This window comes from Bombus vosnesenskii, unplaced genomic scaffold, assembly GCF_011952255.1.
Source record: "Bombus vosnesenskii isolate JDL3184/JDL3185 unplaced genomic scaffold, Bvos_JDL3184-5_v1.1 scf7180000013265, whole genome shotgun sequence".
Lineage (NCBI taxonomy): Eukaryota > Metazoa > Arthropoda > Insecta > Hymenoptera > Apidae > Bombus > Bombus vosnesenskii.
The window spans coordinates 3,451,068-3,473,188 of NW_022882925.1; the positions used below are offsets into that span (position 1 = coordinate 3,451,068).

The window sequence follows — 22,121 nt, forward strand, 5'->3', positions numbered from 1 at the left end:
GGTTTTTGTCTCGTTGAATTTTATTTTGTGTATAGTAGATGCTTGTAACTATTAAATTAAACATTAAATGTTCACGTAGTACTTCCGGTGTTTCAATACTGTAGGTGGCGTTCTAACAACGCGTTCTTCGAATGTATTCTCTTAATACGACATTAATTCCTTTTACTTTCTTCGGTATTTATGGTTATTCAATTAATACAGTGTTAATGGAAAGTGAAATATATGCAGTGTTCTTCTTAGACACATAAATGTGTCACGTAAGGAAGTAAAAATAGCGATTCAATTTCAAATATTATTGGCGCCATCCATGAATTCTTGCACGCTGGTTAGGATAACAAATAAAGTAAGTTTTCATTAAATAAACATAAACGAATATACAGCCCTCGTTACTGTATAATGAAAAATAAACGAAAGATCGGCAGTTTTGCAAATGTGAACGTAATAATGTGTATTTATAAAACGAATAGGGAGAATTGGAATGGAAAGGTCAGTTATCGAATGTGTATAAAGAGCAGAGTGATAGATTAATTTAGCTCGATGCAAATGTTTAATGCAATTAGTGTTTCATTCTATAGGAGTCTATTTTAAGCTATTGAATCAAGATCCTATGCAATTTATGCATGTATTTGTATGTTTGTATGTGTGAAATACATTATAAAACATACAAACACATGCATAAATTGCATATATATATATACACACACACACACACGTCTATCATGACTTTTTTTATCGAGTAGTATAGGTTAAAAATTTAATAAAACAAAATTACGAATACTTAGATTAAGATTCGTTTGAGAATGATTTGCCACGTTTTCAGAGAGTTCTATATGTATTTATTAATTACTAAATAATTTTTTACTAAATAATTCATTAATTGGTGAATAATACTAAAATTACTACAGTACATTAATTACTAAATAATACAATAAAATAGAAAATTTAATAAATACAACGAACACGTGTGTAAAATAGAATATTCTTATGGAGCATACATTACATTTTTAATAAAAATTTTTTATTATTCAAGGAAGAGAGGGTGTCAGTGCTGCAGTAATGCTTACTAACTTGTTTTTCTGTTCCAGATCCGGAGAATGGCTATTATCTTTTAGCAGTAATTCAATAGCTGAGAAAATGACAGGACTGGAGGAAGATGATAGGACGAGGAGGGCGACGCTACGAAGGATGGGCCGTAAGAAAGAAAATATTTATCACGTGAAAATACAGATGAGCTGTCGCTAAAGAAATATATCTATAGATTTATAGATTTTATGATAAGCGGAATTGCAAGGCTTATTATACCCCTTGATATCGTCATGTTCTACTTTAATTAATATAAATCGGAAAATTCTTAAATCAGTCACGTTCTTAAATTGATCGTTATTCGCGTTAGGTTAATATCTTTTACGTTTTCCATAAATGTAGACCAGTTTAGACCTTCTTATGATTCAACGACTTGTCGCATTGCGGCTGATTCAATGTCTAGGCATTTCGCTTCGTTCCCGAAATCATTTGCAACTGCAGCGATTGACTCGCGGCTCATAAATGCTTCGTTATCGCGAACAGGGCAGAGGTATGTATAATTTTCTTGATAGGGTTTGGGAAAGATGCCAGCGTAATGGACAAAGAAATCCGTGTCTAGGGAGATTAATGAAAGATGGCATAAGATATAAACTAGGGAACATCAGATTGAGTAAAGAGGGAAGATATACTCTGGAAAGGAATTTTATTTTTACGAAGATTTATCATCCTATTGTTCAAAAGCATTTGTGATTATTATAATAGAAGGTAAGGTATAATATAAGGTAAACGAATAATTCGAAAAATTCTGGAATATTGCTTTCAGATATTGGGAATATTATCGGGAAATTTCGTGTTGCATTCGCGATAGAACAAGGAGTGATGTATTTGATGCGCCGATGAGTCAACAGTTTGACTAATACTAGTCTGGTGGGTGTACAGAAATCCTCTCGGATCTGCGGGCTTTGATCGTCATGCGTTTCTAAATTTAATTGGCACGGTACATCGATTTCTATTCAGTACTGTTGACATAACCGTAAGTCTCGCTGGTATAAATTGATAGATGTAGTTTCGACTTGGTATCAAACGTCTTTCATAACATTGCAGTTTGTTTAAACGGGAACGTTATTCTCAGAGCTTTAACTTGCAATTTGACTTACTGTTGTGCCATCGATTCATTATAGCCGTTAAAAATCCACATAGTTTGTAAAACAAGCTTTCTAATTTCCATATAGAGTTGTTTGGTCATCGGTACAATGAATAATTCTGTCCACACGAGATAATAAATAGATAACAGAAACGACTACTTCGATTACTATCTAAATTAATGCTATTAATCCGTGAGGTCATGGTGTAGCATTAAACAGCTTATTCGTCGCTGGTCGAAGTTCATTAGCATATACCAGATATTCCGCACAGTATCTTGATCTGCGTGGCACGCTGTCACCGTTAATCCTTTACAATCATATTCGATTTGTCTCTGTATCATGATATCCTTCCTCAGCTATCAGTTTCTCGCAGGCCTTATGATCTTTTGCTTTTCTATACAATTTTCATAAATTCTATTTTCGATCCTGTAAAAACTACCATCAATTAGAATAGTGTAGATTATACACTTGTCGCAATAGAGTAAGATTCATCAGTATCCAAAACAACAGTAAAATTAAAATGGGATTGAAATGCCCTATCTGTTATTTTGCAACATCGAAGAAAACCGAAGTTTTATCATTTTATTTTTATCATCTCTGTTTTTCTTCGAATTTCAAATATTTTGTAATTATTCTACTAGGTCGTCCGAAAAGTTTCTTTCGTTTTATAAGGAAATAATGGATACACAACATTTTTCGTTTCATATTATTTTATTGAATTACGTATGATCCATTTTGTTCTATCAAGATAAAGATCACAACGTTCGACAGATTAGGTTTCATGTTTGTATAAAGATGCATCGTTGTAAAAGACGGGTCTGTAAAAGAAAGACACTTTTCGGACAACCTAATATAACGAATCAGATAAAGCATATACGATTATTACACGTGATTATGCAGACAGCTGATTTATTACTAACGTAACAATTAATTAAACAACAGTCGTGTCTCATTGAAACGCTAATGAAATTTCAATATATTTTATGTAACACATACAATATAAAGCTTTGTGTGTTAGATATTCAAATACTTCCGTGAGCCACTACGCCTTTTAAACTTAAAAAAGGATACTTACGTAAGATTTTACATTTTATCTAAGAGGAACAGGCTCTTGATCGTCCTTAAAGCATCTTTAGAGCAAAGACGACATACGGAGTTTCTATACTAAATATTCGAATACTTTCATCGAGTCACAGTATCCTGAAAAATGGAAAAAAAAGCCAGAACATTTTAACTAACGGGGGAGCAGTAAGCCTGATCGGTTTGAGCGTTTTCAAAGCAAAGAGGATTCTCTAAAGTAGACGAAAGTTTTAGATGGCTCGTCGAGTTTACACGTTCCTTATCGTCTTGATCGTCGTCATCCTCGTCGTCGTCGTCGTCGTCGACACACCAGGCGTCGTGTCGTTTCGACGTCCTCGGACGTCCTCGGACTTGTTCGGGCGTCGCGCCGATGTTCCGTCGCGACGCTGCTGACAGTCGGTGGCCGAGCATCGCGACGCGCGCATCGTACAAGCGTGCTAAAATTTTCATTCGTGACACGCGACCTGCCTTTTTTTCTTTCACAAAAGAAACAGAACGCGAGAACCTAACCGCCGTCTCGATCGTGATAACGCGTTTCCGCGCGGCCGTTTTCGTTTCCCTCGCCCGATCGTCGACGACCGGGAACTACGTGGGACGCAGGGAACACGCTTAGCCGCAACTCGAAACTGCAGAAAATGCACAACACCTGCTGTCTGTCACGCGGACAACACTGATGGTCTGTATCGTAAACGTGCGTGATAAGAAAAAATGATTCTCTCTCGAGAGTGTCATCGCGAGAACAACGTACAAACGCTGCAACCCCTTAGATCGAGCTTGGATCGAGAGGGTGATTTCATTCGAAGCGTCTAAGGGGTGGAAATTGCGGGAATACGAGGTTGACGAAGGGAATACCGTGTTTCTTTATAAAAATAGTCGTTAAAGTGCTCGGGGATTTTCTATCTACGCAAACAGAATAATTTATAACCGCAAAGATGACGCTTGGGGGAAGATCCTTCTTCGTACTCGTTTTATTCTTTTCTTTTTTCCCATAAAATTAATTGCCTCTTTTCACTCGTTTTTGGTAACGCAATTTAGAGACCCTCGTGGATAATAAACGGACTTACAAGCGCATGCACAGCTATCTCGAATGACCGGTTTAAATTAGCAGGGGTGAAATATTTCGCTTCGAAATTCGGATAATTCGAGCAGCAGGAAGCGTCCAGTGACGCAGACGTATAGCTTTCATTGATGTTTCCGAATTAGGTATTAAACAGCTCTGTGTTTGAAGATTCCGATTGATTCACTTTAACGAACAACGTACCTTCTGTTCTCTGTCCATGTTTATGTTTGCGTTTTGTTCTTGCCGATATTAAATTGAATGGAGCGCGTGAACGACAGAAAACAGCGTGGTGCAGCTCGCAAAGAAAATTAATTGGCCTCGGCAGCATCTTTCGGTTCTTGGAACTTTACAAATCGCCATCTCTTCTGAATCGCCTCGCGTTTCGTGCTTTTTTCTCACTCAAAGTGTCCGTTTTTCCAGTAGCGAGGGAAATCGTTCGTACGCGTCGCAGCAGCGCGCTTGTTTATCTCTGTCGAAATGTTTTTACGCGAACGTCCTTGGAAATATAGTAATTCCCTGTCAATCCGATGTTCATTGATGAGAACGTTGTAGGTTCCATCTTGCGCAAGTTTTCACGTGTTATTACGCCTCGGATTTCCTCGAAGCTTTTCTTGTCAACCTGCTCGTCGCGTCGATTCTCGCCGAGAAAGCAATATCGCACATTTACGTACAACGAAGGCAAGCTAGTGCACGATGTTTCTCGCAAGGATCGCCCACATATTGTAATTTTAATAGCTATTTCAGCGTTATGTCGTTTGCCTGATAATTCGAATGAAAACAATGCAACGTTGGAACACCATCGAAGATAGTCTAACAATAAACACAAGTCGTCGACGTTTTGTTTCCCTGTTTGAACAGACCCGTACGTTTTCGTTTATTTGGATATATACCCAATCAATTAATTTGCAAAGCTAACGAATCATTATACCGCATTTAACTGTATTCAACAGCGACATTATCAATTATCTTTCTCTATTAAAAATTGGAACTTTTGGTTTGCCATTCCGTAAAATAAATCTGGATCATTTAAATCTGGACCTCTCTCTTAAGACATTCCCCCCCTCCCCCCCTCTCTCGTTATGTTCGTTGATTCGTCTAATTGTACCTTGTTCTCGTAATTAGTTCTTTCAACATCGTTAGCGCTATTTTTCGAAATTCATCTTGTTACGGTTCCCTCGTTTTATCCTCTCGTTTTTTCTCTTCTGGTCGATGTGTTTTATTTATGTGCTGTATTTTATTACCGAGATAGTCGTAACAATTTGCAATGACGATTAAATGCGTTTTAGCGAAAGATTATTATAGACGATAAATTATATGTATGTCAAGTTGAAAGAATTTTCCTAAACTATACCACGTTCAATTTCAAACACATTTATTCCTTTATTATGATGCCAATTGTTCTTTTGACTAAATGCCTCTTGTTTCCTATTTATCTCCGGTTACAAGTTCGCTGATGTTTTATTTACGATTGTTCCTGAACTTTCACCAATATACATTCGTCGGAAGCAAAACATTTTTACGATGCCTCTCGTTGATTTCGTTCAAGTTGCGCGTTGACTCACGGTATTCTCTTCTTTTTTCCCCTGTTCCCTGGATCCGTTTCAATCGTCAGACCGTATACCCTCATCCCCGATAATTGCAGAAATCTCGTTAATTCTAAAAACGTCTCTCTCTTCACGGTTCTTTAGCAGCGACTGTATTAAGCTGCCGATCTCCGAGCTTTCTCTGTTTGTGATTGTTAATTAAATTTGGTTTCACGATAGCCTACTTTTAGAACTTTCTAATCGTTCAGTGCGTTGAAAGGGTATAAATCCTCATTTTTTAGTTGTTCATCTGCATGTTGAAAAGTTGCTTTCTGCTCATAACATTTTTTTTAATTTATTCTTAATCAAATTTCATTCCTCAGTGACCTGCTTTTATAATTTTTTAATCATTTAGGGCCAGTTAAAAATTCACGTATCTTTTTCTTACGATTGTTAATCAATTTCTCTGGTTGTAGAATATTCTAATCGCGCAGTGTGTGTTAAAAGCGCGTGAATTTCAATCTTCCAGTTGCTTATTCTCACGTTAAAGAGCTTCCTTCCTTTGCAGCTGTTTTTCAGTTTCACGATTTTTCCACCTTCGGGATTTTCTAATCGTCTAGTTCTAACGCTGATGATTTTAAAACGACGAATTTCGACTTTTGGCTTGCTCGTTTCTATATTAGAAAGTTTCTTTTCCTTCTTTAACGATCTTTAATCAAACTTAGCTTCATAATATCTCTGCCCTTACAATTTCCCAATGCGTGGAAAGTGGGAAATTTCAATCCTCCAGTTGCTCATCCTTCTAATTCTAACATTGAGAAATTTCTTATCTTCGATTGCTGGTTAAATTGTTAATCAAACTTAGCTTCATAATATCTCTGCCCTTACAATTTCCCAGTGCGTGGAAAGTGGGAAATTTCAATCCTCCAGTTGCTCATCCTTCCAATTCTAACACTGAGAAATTTCTTATCTTCGATTGCTGGTTAAATTGTTAATCAAACTTAGCTTCATAATATCTCTGCCCTTACAATTTCCCAATGCGTGGAAAGTGGGAAATTTCAATCCTCCAGTTGCTCATCCTTCCAATTCTAACACTGAGAAATTTCTTATCTTCGATTGCTGGTTAAATTGTTAATCAAACTTAGCTTCATAATATCTCTGCCCTTACAATTTCCCAATGCGTGGAAAGTGGGAAATTTCAATCCTCCAGTTGCTCATCCTTCCAATTCTAACACTGAGAAATTTCTTATCTTCGATTGCTGGTTAAATTGTTAATCAAACTTAGCTTCATAATATCTCTGCCCTTACAATTTCCCAATGCGTGGAAAGTGGGAAATTTCAATCCTCCAGTTGCTCATCCTTCCAATTTTAACACTGAGAAATTTCTTATCTTCGATTGTTGGTTAAGTTGTTAATCAAATTTGCGGCGAAGGCGCGTTAAATTGTGAAATATATTGGCTTGTTCGATGAAAGAAATTTCGTTATGTAAGTGTGATCTGTACAATACTTGAACTTGCTGCCGAGCCAAATGCGCCTTAACCGTGAAATTCGTTAGTGGGTGTCCTTTCCATCTGCGTTTCCAGTTTGGCCGCGCCTTCGCGATAATCCGCCAAACGTACCCACTTTATTGCTCTCGATATCGATAGAAATCGCACGCCAGACGGGCTAATGGAGTCCTTGAAATCGAACGTCCTTGTTTCGTCGTCAGTTTAGGTTGGCAAATATTCTCGGCCGGGTTTGTGGTGCGAAAAATTCGACAAATCGTAGATCTGGACTTGTTTACGAGAGCGACGATAACGTCCCGATAGAAAGAAATTTGCGATCGGTGTCGTTTCGTGACAGCGTCGCCTGCGCCAATCTGTGCTTGGCTTCGTGTTTTTTTAAAATAAAGTAACAAAAGAATTGGACAAAGGAATTAATGGATCCTTGCTTAGGTCTTTGGTCATGCTGTTAATGATTTTTCTGACATCTACGTCACCTTTCAAAATAAAACGACCATTGCTTCGTTTTATAGCATTCTCCGGTATTTCGTTGAAAATAATGTACGAAACTATCGGTGAAAAGTATCAGCGCTGGAACCACGAATGTTTAACAAATGGATGAAATAAATTCGAGGCACGTTCTGTCGGATTAGAATCAGAAATTCGCGACAACCGTGGATTCGGGCTAGGACACCGATCGTTACCCGTAGACAAAGGTAAACGTTATCGGCCAATATGTAAAATAGCGCGCGTGGAGGTGAGAAACACCATTTAAGGGATGTTATCTTCGTGAATGATATTTCCTATGGGACAACAAATTTCTGCCTCTCCGTAAAATCCTGATGTTATAGGTAACTTCGTATATTCTAATTATACAGATCTAATTGTTTTCTAGGTGATCAAGATTCGATAAAGGGAAAGTTAAACAAATCTGAACCTCATTTTTTTTTTTTACTAAATATAGTCTCTTTTAAAATATTTTGAAAATATATTTTCAAACGCGGATATCTCGCGGCCAGTGTGAACAAATGTTCAGTTCGAGTACAAATCTGTTTTATGTATCGTCAATGGTAATTTACTCTTAACGTAAGTCGAAAAGGATCGAAGTATCTATCATCTCGTCTTTTCTAAAATATATTTAGAACACGCGAATACAAATATGTCTCCAGTAGTACATAATTCTTATAGCAAGTCCAAAGGAATCTATCAATTGCTACTCTTTCCTAAAAAAATATATATATAATTTTCAAAAAACATAGTGTAACTAAATACGTTAATTAACACGAATTATTTTGCGATTTACGCGAATAAACATTGCATCGACGAACGTGAACCTGTTTTATCTTTTCTCGGTAATTAATGAGAATTTATCGTCGTTGGAAATTATTCTTCCACACGTTTGTCCGCGTACGTATCACCTCGTTTCGGTCTTCGCTTAAAATCTCGCGATAAATTCCATTGGAAAAGCAGACCGAGGCAAAGAATCCTTCTTCGTGGTATCGGTAATCCTGGTTCAAGGCCGAGACGTTGCAACGATTGCCAGCAATTTATCGGTTGGCTGCGCTATTGTCTTTCCCCCCGTGGAGATCTTTCGATCCCTCTGGAGGATCGTTTCGACCGCGACCGCGCTCGAGAGCATTTTAATTTCGCTCGTTCGGAATTCTGAACAATTTCTCCGCTTCTTGACGACCGTATCTGGATAATCGCAGTGTCGGTGTGCCGATCGATAGTCGCTAGATGGCTGAAAATTCGAGGGAACGGGCGAGGCCTCGGCAATTTTATTCGAGTCGTCGTCGGAGAACGCGAAAGTCAGCGATTTCACGATCAAACCGACGGCGAGGGTTGAACGTTTCCGCGAGAGGAATAATGCAGAACGACGAGGTCGGGGTCGGTTAAAGATTTCGTTGTTGCGATTAATTGAAGTCTGGCACGAGCCTGCCGTAAAGCTCCTTTGGCGCCACGATTTCTGTAGCGCAGCGAATAATACCGTGCGAATTACGCTTGCAGCGGGTTTATTGTGACGATGGATTGCAGAATTTAGTGAAATTTATCGTTCTGCGTGGCAAGTAAATCACAAGACAATGAACTCGAGATCGAAGGCTATTTTTTAATTTTTCCCAGGGTCAAGTGGTCAAGTGGTGGTGAATATATTTCGTTGATTAGTAGAATTTCAATGGGAAATTTAAATATTTTTTCTGTCTGCGAATTTTTCTGTCGACATTTTGCGCGTGTATCGGAAAAGTGTTACAGTTGGAAGCAATTCAGTTTTTTGTTAGAACATGAAAATCGTCGAAAGGGTTCGAGGAGTAGAAGTGGAAAATTAGAAAAATAATATTTGATCCTTGTTTCGTAGAATCTGTCCTTTTGTTAAGGTTCATAAGCTTTTTATAAGCTTCCAAATATTTACAAGTACTGGTTTTTTTGAAAAATTTGTTACTTGAGTTGTGTTATTTATAAAATACATGCGAGATATGTGTATTTATTTATGTTTCAATAATTTGTCGCAAATTTGTTCAAAGACAAAAGATAATAAAAATTGGCCGTGGTGAGAAAAAGAATCTTCTCTGCGATTCCAGACATTTGATATAAGAAAATCAAAAAGATTCTGAATTCAGAACTTGGGAGAGAGATAAGTAGGTAATTAAAAAATTATATCCAAAATAGTGGAAAGTATATCCAAAATTTGGATACAATTTTTGAGATATTATAGAATCCAATTAAAAAAAAAAAGTAATTTATAGTTCTTTATATCGGTAAGCATTTTGTTTATTAAATTTTGAGACATTAGACACAGAGATTTGCACATATATTTTTAGATCTGTTTTCTCCCAGGAAATACAGAAACAGAGAATTTGATTTTTTCAGATACGGCAGAATGCTCCCTTAAATATCTTTAGAGATTAATTTTTAATTTGCAATAGGATACCACCCAAAATATTAAGAAAGATTAACTTTCAAAAATTTACAAAATATCTCCCCAAATATTTATAGACCTTAATTTTTAAAGATTTACGATAGAGAATATTGTCGAATATTTATAGAGGTTAAGTTTTAATTCACAGCAGAATGCTTCTCTGAATATTTATAGAGATTAATTTTCAATTTGTAGTAGAATTCTGCCCTATGTATTAACAGGGATTAATGTTCAAAAATTCACAATAGAACATCTCCTCAAATATTCGTAGATACCGATTTTTACAAATTTACAATAAAGTTCTCCCTTAAATATTTATAGATATTTTTAATTTACAGTAGAATGCTTCCCTAACGTACTCACAGTAGGGTAGGGTACTCCCTTTTAAATATTTCTCCAAATTTACTTTAATTATCATCGTCCTTTTGTGATTTTTAATTATTTACAAGTACGGGAAGATATCTCGTTATCTCAGTGGCTACCTCTCGTTCTTTATTGTTTCCGTGTCACGGCCCATTGCTGTAAATTTTTCAATAGCCACCTGTCAGCGGAATATGAAACAGCCTGTCAAACAAAGAACGTCGTCACTACTGTTTGGCAATGTGCCAGAAGTTCGTTGAAAAGCTGCTTTCCTTATCTCTGGTTCTCTGTTGCCTTTGTAAAAACTGGCCGAGAGCATCGAGTAGAAATGCGTCTACTACATATCATCGTTGCCACCACGCAGGTAAACGATGATCGAGTTTCCACGAAGATTTCTCTTCCGACTCCAGAGGAAATGGAATCTTCCGCTTCTATGGCTTTCGTGGATGATAGTATGGAAATGAAAAATATGAAAAATTACATGAGAACGTAATATTTCTGTCCGCATGCGTGGAATTGTCGTAATGCAGTAATACCAGAGCTACTTATGATTAAAGCTTGTTCCAAAGGAGTTAAAACGAAAAAAAATACGAATAGACTAAATTCATATACTTTGAAGAAAAATTATTTAAACGTCTAAAAATGCAACGTTTTAAATCCATTAAATCACCGTGGACAATTAAATAAATTAAAGCGAGTGCTACAATAAGCAGCTCTTCCCTCTCCAACTCGAAATTAAATCACTTTTTCAAATGCGCTATAAATTCGTAGTTAACTAATCCTCGTGATAATAAACTTTTGCACTTTTCAATACGAGATCTATATCTTTCTTTCTCTTCCGGAAAATACAATTTAAGCATTGCTTTCTTATTCGCCAAATTGTCATTTTCATTCGAACTATTCTGGTAGTTCTAGTGTTAATAAATGCAAAAGTTCTACGTCTTATGTTTCTCGCGCATTAACATAAATTTTTGTATAATTCATCGATTCGTCGATCTATTTCCATCAATATATCAAATTATTTTATTAGTATCTTATCGCGCAGGTTCCTGGAAATTCAACTATTACTCTGTGTATCAGTGATTCTTTTCAATTACGAGTTTCCAGTATTGGGATTCAGAGACAGTGGCATTAAATCGTTTTCCCATCTACAATACGATCAATTTTCGTCGAAAGGACCTCGGTTTAGATGTCGTGCAGTGCGTAGTACTTGGGAAACACAGTGATCTCTCTTGAATTCGGTTAGGGGAGAAAAGCAAAGCGGCTTGTCGGAACTTCCCCAAAGCCTGGCCAAATAGATTCCAAAGTGGCTTTGATCGGTGCTAAAATCTAAAAGGAGTATGGTTCTCATTGTTTTTCACTAGAAAAGATTATACTATTAACATGTTCACTGTTACACGAATTTGATATATTTTGTGCTGGGAGTCGCAATCAGTTGAAATACTCCACACCATAATATCTTATTTTTGTGAATTATACGAAACTTTTTGAAATTTCTTTACCACTACCTGATGAGACACGACTGTCGTGATTGTAATAGTAAAATTTGAAATCAATCCGAAGATCTACGTATATATAGTAATTAGACTGACAAGACATTTATCGGAAATATACGGTGGAAAATTAGTATACAGCATGAGTAATAGCCTTGAACGTACAATTAATGCTAAACATTTTCTCACTGTGTATTGTGGTTTATCAACTAAAGCGAGGAGTTGTTTGCCCAAGTACTTTGATGGTCTTTAGGAAGTGTATGCTTCTTATAAATATCTTGTGGTTTCTAGATACATTTTGAAACACCTTTCAAATTTTACCAATGTAATGTCGATAGTCGTGTCTCGTTACGGTACTAATGAAATTTTGGAAATGCTTCGTATAATATGCACGTAGAAATTTTCTAGCGTTTCTTCACGAAATTCATCTTACCTTAATGTTGTAGAAAATTTAGAAAAACGCAGCTCACCGAAGTGATCGGGGGTTAAAAGGCTCATCGATTGATTTTTCCTTAAAACCTCTAATAAAAGCCATAGCGATTGCCTCTAATTTGACGATAAAACTAGAACTATTCCTCCCCTGAAAGCAATCGGAAGACTTTGTTCTGGCGGTCGAAGGACAAGTTACCTAAAGTGGAACATGCTAAATTCGATGATCGTTTGGCTCAATAACGAGGAATTCTTGGTAAAGTAGGTTAGTTTAGAAAGCGCGGCCCCACTTGGAAATAAAGTGGATACTGATCGAACGCGAAAATCGAGGATAGTGGACTATGCACATGTGAAATGGAACAACGTGGCATTGCACAATGATACTTTATGCGGCGAATGTCCGTCTTAGTGGCTGAATTAGAATATTCCCTGAAATCTTACGAATGAAAATCTCAGTAATTTCTATTCATGGAAATGCTATTCAACGATTAACTGCCGCCAGAAAGTTCGTAACTCAGTTTGATGTCGTTCTGCCATGAACATACGATCGTCGTCATAGTTGTCCAAGTGTAACAGCGATGAAATTGGTATATTAGCTTGGATGTTTTGTCATTTAGAATCCATAAATTCCGCAGGTCGTAGTCAGATGATTGAGATGTACCAATGTTTTAATCTTCGAAACATGATTCATAAGAAGTCGTATGGTACTGCTGGGTTTCTGCTGTCGAGAATTTAACCAGTTAGCTGTTGCTAACTTGTTTGAAAACTTTGAAAATTACGTAGCTAAAATGCGTCGCAATTTAAGCGACAATTTATTAATAAATTTTGTAAGCGATGACGAATATACTCGTCAAACGCAGAGTATGTGTTACTGTTTTAAAATGGGATTAAGTTGTAACGAAACGACTGTTTTACTTTTTAATTTTATTACTGACAGGGCTCGTTATAACACAAAATATTGCCATTTATTCGTGACGAGTATATTCGTCAGAAACAACAATCTGGTTAATCGATAAATTGTTTCATAGCAATGTTGCTTGTTGTGCAATTTTGGATGTCGTTCGATAGAAAAACTCATTTCTATATCGTTTTACACGATCGTCGTTGTGCAAGATAACTGCGATGAAATTGGCATTTGTATTAGGATGAAAGTTTTGTCATTTGCAACTTTGTTTCGAGATTCCATGAATTTTATACATTATGGGTAATTGAGATGGTAACCTTCGCAACACGATTCGCAAAAGGTCGAACAGTATCGCTGGATTTCTGCTATTAAAAATTTAATCGATAAATTGTTCTATAGTAGTTTCGTGTTATGCAGTCTTGGATGTCGTCAAATGTAAAAATTTAATTTAATATCGTTTACACAATCGTCGTTAAAATTATGCAAGGCAACTGCGATGAAATTTCTATATTAAATCGATGGTTTTGTCATTTATAGCTTCATTTCGAGATACCATAAATTTCATAAATTATAGGCAATTAAGATGAATGTATGTTTTAATTGTCGAAACATAATTTCTATAGCCAATATCCATATAGGATAACTAATGATATATATTGGATGTATTATTTGCTATTTAAAATTTAATCGATGGATCGTTCTATGATAATTCTCACTGTTGCGAAATTTTAGATAGCAAATAGAAAAATTTGTAATTTAAGACAGCTTTCAAAATCTCTTTTAAATAGGCAGCCAGTTAGTTTAAACCTTGATAATACTTTTTAACACGGAAACCATTTAAAATTGAGAATCAAGCGGTCGAAACGCTAGAAGAATATTTCCATAACAAAAATGAAAAATTTAGCGACGATTGCAAGTAGACCGCAGATTTTTATGCAGTTTCATGCTTCTATTAACTTAAAACTAAAGAAATCGAACCTACATAAAGATCTATTTCTTCTATTACATATTATACCAAATATTTTCAAATATTTTTTATATTTCTACACCTCTAAATTTTCCATAATAATAAAAATCCTGAACTATAAGTAACGAGAAAACATTATATCGAAGGCTAATTAACAGAAATTTTATTTCATACAATTTATTTCGTTCCTTCGAAAGAATAATGCCTTCCAACGAGCCAGTTATGTTGTCGATGAAAAAGAGCAAACTCCTCATTTGTTCTCTGTTCATCGGCAATCTTCGATGTTCCACACGTAAAAAGGAAGGTCGTCTTCCCCTGCCCCCGTCGTTACACGGTTCTCATTAAGGTGTTGTTTCTTCAGGCGCTTTCCGCTCTTTTCAACTTAACTAAAAACCTTGGCGAACCTTTCGAGGCGGCTCGTAGTGTCAAATGTTGCAATCGACAATTTTAACGAGGCCGGCGGAAAATTAGCCGGTTTTCGACGTGGCTGGAACTATATGAAGGCGGGTCGCGACGAAGTAAGGCGTTCGGATCAAAGGCGAGAGGCGGAGTATACCAGTTGGAAAGTCACGATGGCAATTTTTCACGGACGACGCGACGCGTCGCAAGCATCGCAGATCTGTTTGGACGTCCGATAGTTTGGGCTACAAAGCGGACAGGGGATCGGCTCGAAAGTTTGGGATTAATCCGCAGAGGAATATGTATCCGGTTTGCGACATTGGCTTCGATCCAACTTGCTGCGATAAAAACGAACGATTGTGCAACCTATCCTTCCGCTCCACCTTGTATCTCGCCTCGTGCTTTATATTCGTCTGATAAGAGACAACCAGGCCGTTGTCGTAAATAAAAGATGAAATCCTCCGGATACGAATGCGTGTTCCAACGTTATTTTTGCAAAAGGAATTGTTGCCGCTAGCGCGGTTTCCTCTCATCACCGCGGCCGCCTTTACGCGTTTACTTTTACTACTGAAAGTAAGTAGTAAAACCTGTGATTCAGGCTGAGGAATTTTTTGTCGTTCTTGGTAATATCAATCTGTGATACTTTGAAGCGAGACAAAGGTGTATACGAATGTACGTATACGTAGCTTTTATGAATCGTGTGTCAGATATCATGTGTGTTATGTAAAACATTTTGATATTACCGATCCGATTATCCGGCGATTATATTTGTAGATTTTGCAACGAATCTGAGATTGTACGTGGTTGTTCATATAGCAAAGATGCAAGGATATATTTTACCGATGTTACAAACGTATTTAAAGGGTTAGGAGAATCGGTATGGTGTAAGTCGCTGCTATTTCCCATAAAACAGAGCGTTCTGTATTTATTGTTGTAAAGTATTCGCGATATTTTTTCGGATAATGAAATGATATTCTTAGCAGTCGAAACGCGTGATTGGAAGCAAACTCTCAAAACCTTCACTCTCGTCATTATGATTTTTAGATTGTCTATTATCCATTGCGTTAAGAAACCAAGATATTCAGTGGAAGGCATCTTTGGTACTTGTTACAAGCTTAAGGTAGCTGTTCATGCTGTATACTAATTTGTTTACTCGATTTTATTCGTACGATTACAGTAAGTATGTTGTAATCTACATATATACAATTAATTGGATTGGTTTGAAATTTGTCAAACATAATCGTGAAAATCATGTCTCAATAGAGAAATTTTCCATAACGTGATCAAATAAATGTTTCGTAACTTGTATATACATTTCCGGATTTGAAATCTGTTCAACATCGTAACAGCGTGTCCGAGTACAATGCCAATGAAATTTTAAAAAGCTTTCGCATAACGCGCATAGTATCGTCGTGGATTTATCTGTAGCCGAGGTTTCCTTTACAATCTACAATCTGTTCGTAGACTCGTCTCGTGTGTGGCAGCGTTGCAGTCATTGATTAAAGAGCACCAGCTCTGTGTGACCAAGGACAGAGATCGATTTCACGAGTGTTTCACGATTCTCTCTTACTCTCTTCACCTTAGCACACGTTTCATGTGCACCTTCGATCCATAAAACTTTACGAGCCACCTAAAAATAGATAAAACGAGTTAACTGCGGGAAATGAAGCCGTCCGTGTCGCGTTTTGAATCGCCAGATACGATCACTCGTATAAGTTTAACGAGTCGCATTCGATATCGTCGCCACTAAAAACTTTTCCTCTCCTTCTGTCTTTCTCGTTATTTCCATACACGAGTTTCGCAACGACGATTTCCTACCGCGATTTCTAATAACGGCAGATGTTTCAAATCCGCGTCTCGTCGTATTTCACACGTCACTGCGACGCTTTTACAGCGCGGCACGCGTGTAATTTTGATTCATGGCATGTTAATGGAGAGGCGAAGAGGGTGAAAAGTGAAGTTTCTGAGATTGCTCGGCAGCTGCAGCCTGCTCGAACGTACACGGCCACGCTGAATTCGTTGAACGCACGCTTTGCTTAACAGTGCCGAAAGGGCAGATGCAAGCAAAGTGATCAGAAGAGTAACAAACACTATCTCGTTGCTCGAAACCGTTTGAACTTTCAAAAATTGCAATTTTCCAACGAGAGTTACTCGCTTCCAAAAATTTCCCTTGCAAATGATAATAACTTATTTCGCGAAACAATTTCGAAGCCGCGTTGCAGTAGCAGTTTTTCCAATTTATCGTAGCGTTACGGATGGTGGAATTTACCTTTGAATTAGTAAATTGCAAGCTCGCCTTTCATATCCAGATTGTAAATGTTCGTGTAAATTTATACCTTTATGAACGAAGGTTTCTTTCATCTGCCAAATAAAATGTTAAACAATTTTGATAAAAATAGGATTAAAAAAATGAAAATGTAAATAAAATAAATAAAAATGTAAATTTAAGTAAAATATTTAAAAAATAAAATATTTAAATCTTTGCACCTTAAAGTTTTCCATAAATTCATAAATATCTGCACTTATATCTACTTATTTCGTCGATTCGAACTGTATGTAATGCAAGGTTATCAGCGCTATTGTCATTTTTCTAGCACAGATAGACCAGGTAGACGTCATCGTTATAGCAAACTCGATTGATTAATAATTAATTAGCGCGCATATCTCTTTCCTGGGTTACCTTCGATTAAAATTCTTATTAACGAACTCGTTGAAAGCGCTTAACAAGAGCATATTGCGATCTATTTCGGTCCTGCTTGGCACGCAACTTTAAGTCGCGAATTATGGATCTGTGTAACGTTCGTCGGCGAACTGCAAGGTAAAAATTTCTTCATTAAAGGCAAGATAAAACGTGACAAGATGCTAATTATAATATCGACCCCGCATGCACTAATTCAATTAAGGCGAATCGCAAAACAAAGCTTGGGATATCGCGTTTAATCTTGCTGATAGTTTCGTTCATAAATTTATTTGCGTATAAAACGTCTCGTTAAAAAGTTTAATTAAAGTTTGATAGCGCGTCGCAAAAATATTTGTATAATCAGGAATTGTTTGGACTATCGTTCTTTGTGAAAACAACAGATGAGCTATGATATAATTTTAATTAAACACGCTTGATATTGTTAATGTGTAGCATCTTCCTTCTACACCACAGTCTTTCGTTTTAATAAATATTTGTAGTTGTGTAGTTAAAGTTTCGTGTTAACAAGTACCAATTCACGTTTAATTAGCTCAAGTAAGAAATACCAATTTATGTTTAATTAGTTCGAGTAACAAGTGCCAGTTTGTGTTTGATTTTAGTGGAAGTAACTTCGATTTTGTTTGAAACTTCAAGTTATATCATATCCTTGTCGTCGAGTTAACAAAGTAGGATAAAAGTAACGGCAGATGAAGTTTTAGAATTATCCAAATTACAGGATAATTAACGTAACTGATCTCGGACAGAATATCGTGGAAATGTTTTTCATAAAAATAGCAATTTGTCGTAGTAGTTTCTCATAGAAATTTTTATAGATTTACAATTCGCATATCTTTCCTGGTTCAAATGATTTTTCTCTCGCGTTATCAATTTTTCCATATCCTTTATTATGTATGTGTATTTTATCATCTGTATAGCTAGAGTGTGAAAATTTATCAAGTATACTTGAGCGCGGCTAATTAGCCGTGGTCTAATTAGCGAGGCCAAGTGGAAAAAAATAATCGGTAGCATATTATTCTACGTGTGAAAATAAATGAACGTGGAATAAAATCTGTTCATAAAGCGTTTTGATTTCGTGAAAAGAAAATTCGAAAATTTCTCATACGCGTGTGCAAAACCGATTATTAACTCAACGTGAACGAACTCAATTTTCTTGAAAATGCAGCCTCAAGTGGAAAAATTTCACTCTTCGTTTTCCACTTATTTTCGCACGTGAAATAATCACCTTCTGATTGCTTATTCCTGCCTAGTCGCTAACTAGCCAAATTCACATACAGTAGAGCCTCCTTTATCCGAACTAATAGGCAGACAAAATTGTTCGGATAATAGAATTTTCGGATAATAGAACAATCGCTTTTCCCATGTGAAATTTCATTTCTTCAAATACAAATTAACATTAATTGATAGATTCTTTCAATATTTACGGACCCCATATCTTCTTGCCTGCTATTATTTTTTTATTTATAACTATTATTAATTATGTTATTGTTTCGATAGTTAGAACGCTAACAGTTTCGTATTAAATTCTAATCATCGAAATTCACTTGATCGAATAAGAGAAAGAATACGCTGCATACGAACTGTAATAAAATATGTACATATTTTACAAACGTATCTTTTAAGGAGAACATACGACATTCGAATATTAGGGTGTTAGGATAATGATGGGTGTTTGCATAAACAAGTGTTGTACCGTATATCAAAGAAATTTCCAAAGTCAACTTCCTGGAGAACTAAACCTCGAACGATATAATTTTATCCTATATTTCTTTCTTTTTTTTCACAAGGAATCACTTGCCACCCGCTTGACATATCATTCGGCCACACCCTGTGTAATATTTTTCGGTCATCTTACGAATTTCGTACTTCAAACGTCGCTAGCTCTGTTGTTAAATTTTATCCTCCAACGACGATACTTCACATTCATTAATCAGTCAGTTGTTTTTGACGAGTATACTCGTCACGAAGAAATGACAATATTTTGTGTTATGACGAGTATACTCGTCATGCCGTTTAAATGGCAATTTAATAATTGCAGTAATAAAATAAAATAACAAAACAGCCATACCATTACAACTTAATTGTAACAGCCACGCGTACTCTGTGTTTGACGAGTATACTCGTCATCGTTTGCTTTTCGCGACACGTTGTAGACACACGCTTTTCAAAGAGATCGCAACAGCTAACTGGTTAATAATACAAAGTCCGAACTACCGACATTTCTTTCCCTCGACGGTTACTTTTTATTTCTGTGTATTGGAACTTGGTCGCGAATCTCCGATCTAGACGATGAAATTTCTCAGAAACAAGCCGATGTCCGCCGGCCGTCTCGTATGGAATGTTACGGCGTATGTTGCCTCTTGCGGCCAGGAGCTCTGTCCTGCGAGGATTCCATTAATTTCGGTCGAGGTTACCGATAAGACTCGTCCTGAATAGTTTCCAGGAATCGCGACGTCCGAGGATGCGGTGCAATCTCCTGACAGAATTCGGCCTGCCACGCGAAATTCCCTGAATGATTTGCCACCGATTAATCAGACTCGCCGTGCAACGATTCGATTATTTAAGTAATTTGAGCCTCGCGTTGCTCCCTATCGCGTTCGCGTTTACGGATCGATCGATCAAAGCGACGACGTTAATTGAGGTGCACGACCATCGCGTTTAACGCGAATGAATGGGGAAAAGGGCTCGTCAGATAGAATTGTGAATACATTATATGGCATAGGAAGTTTTACGTACAGTTTCCTTTCAAATAAATAGCTTAAAGTGCTTTAAAGAATTAAAAAGCGAATTATTAAACATTTTTATTATATATTATTATTATTATTACTACTATTATTATTATTATTATTATTATTATTATTATATATGAAGGGGCGATAAATTTAATTTCGACAATGAGGATATATTTCGATTTCGAAAATATTTCAAGTCGCACGGTTTTTCTTTTTTAGAAATAGGAGAGTTCAGTGATAATAGATATTCAGTAATAACTAATATAAAAGTATATTTAAATAATAGAAAATACACTGGGTGATAATATTAATTTTGACTTTATTTGTACCTTTAAATTTTGGCTTTAACAATTTTATTTTTAAATGTTTTAATAGTTTCAATATCTACTTTGTTTACCATTGACAGCTTTCGTCATGCAAATATTAAATTTATAAAAAGGGCGTGTGAAGACCACGAAGAAAGAATACGATGACTAGTTGGCATAAAAATTGGTCAATTCGTCAGATATTTTTTAAGAGACTTACCTCTTCAGACTTGGCAGGTTTTCTTCATTTTCAATTACGTTATATTACAATTATTTCATTTAATCGCGAAGCGACATTAAAATTCGAAAATCAAGAAAAATGGACTTAGCATGTTTTTCTCCTTCGATTTTCATATACAACGAAGAGCTTATGTCAGTCGATGATTTAACGATTCTTAGGAAATTTGTCGGAGAACGATCTCAGCTACCTGACAGTTAATTAAGTCCTTCATTATTCCACAGATTGTGATAGCTCTTGTTTAAAATGGTTTTGTTTGAGACAAAAGACAGAGATTTAACGGATGGTTGACTTTCTTAGACAATTATACTTCTTCGTTTCGTTCGACTCAATTATGGTTAAGCCGTGTTAGAGGTAACCGGATTTCAAACTTTATTAATTTTCACGCAAATTTGACTCTACGAAGCAAAAACGATCAGAGTCAGCTAATTCTCACGATCTGGCAGAATTTCCAGAGGCGAACAAAATTCGAAGTTCTCTGTCTTCTTACCTCCATTTGCTACGAATCCTCTCGTTGGGCCATTGGGAACTGGCTCGAGTTCGTAGAATATGGCAGATTCGCATTAGGCTGTTGCATGTGAAACGTAGTTTTTTAAAAGTCAAACTCTAGTAATTTCCATATCGTTCGATACACTTTGCCGGGAAATAATTTGTTGATTTGTTATTAATTGTTAAATTTATTGTTAAAGTTATTAATTGTTAAATTAAAAAATTCTTACAATGTCACCGATTCTTCGTTTGTATCTTCTTATGGAATGATTAATTAGATATTAAAAGTTTGTCGCGATAGAAGAGAGGACATCTTCAACTTTCTCCAAATGGTAAATTTATATTTCCAGTCAATACAAATTGAAACTGGTAGAGAAAAGTGACGATGTCCCAAACACTGTTCTTTTTACTTTGTCATTTACTATTATTTATGCCATCTTCTTACAATAAATAAACTTATGGAAATCAGTCATTCGTTTGGCGAGAATCGAACGTTAGTCGCGCGCGCGTAGTGAAATTGAAAAATTAACAGACGCTACAAAAGTTAATCGGTTCGATTTCTGGATAATTCACGTAAGAAAATCGTTAGAATATTTTGACCATTCAAAATTTCCTGACACTGAATATACTCGGTTTATAGAATATATTAAACTAAATTTCTATACCTAAAATCGGAAGTTATATTTTGTCAAGAAGGAAGTTCATTTTCCAGTCGATTCTTGCAACAACAACTTTGCAAGTTAAGAAGATTCTGCTGGAAATTTATCGGAAGGAGTTTGAGTGTCGCGAACGGCAGGAAATGTGCTGATACGAAAGGCCAGAACATCGCCGGTCGTCTCGAATCCCCGACTTTCCAGATTATCATAATACCACGTATGTAT

At 36.3% G+C, this 22,121-nt stretch overlaps 1 protein-coding gene across 4 annotated transcripts in view; it reads left to right on the forward strand.

The window, feature by feature from the left end:
* Nucleotides 1–1,094: 1,094 nt before the first annotated feature.
* Nucleotides 1,095–22,121, forward strand: part of LOC117243233 — a 185,605-nt gene continuing 164,578 nt past the window's right edge. For 2 of the 4 annotated variants that reach the window (XM_033510522.1, XM_033510525.1), the window contains exon 1: nt 1,095–1,192. In XM_033510522.1, the coding sequence (XP_033366413.1) occupies nt 1,154–1,192 (39 nt within the window). In that variant the 5' untranslated portion in view covers nt 1,095–1,153. Of the gene's footprint in view, nt 1,193–3,625; nt 3,925–21,952; nt 22,114–22,121 lie in introns of those variants that run through there. The other 2 variants (XM_033510524.1, XM_033510523.1) reach the window with 2 other exon arrangements.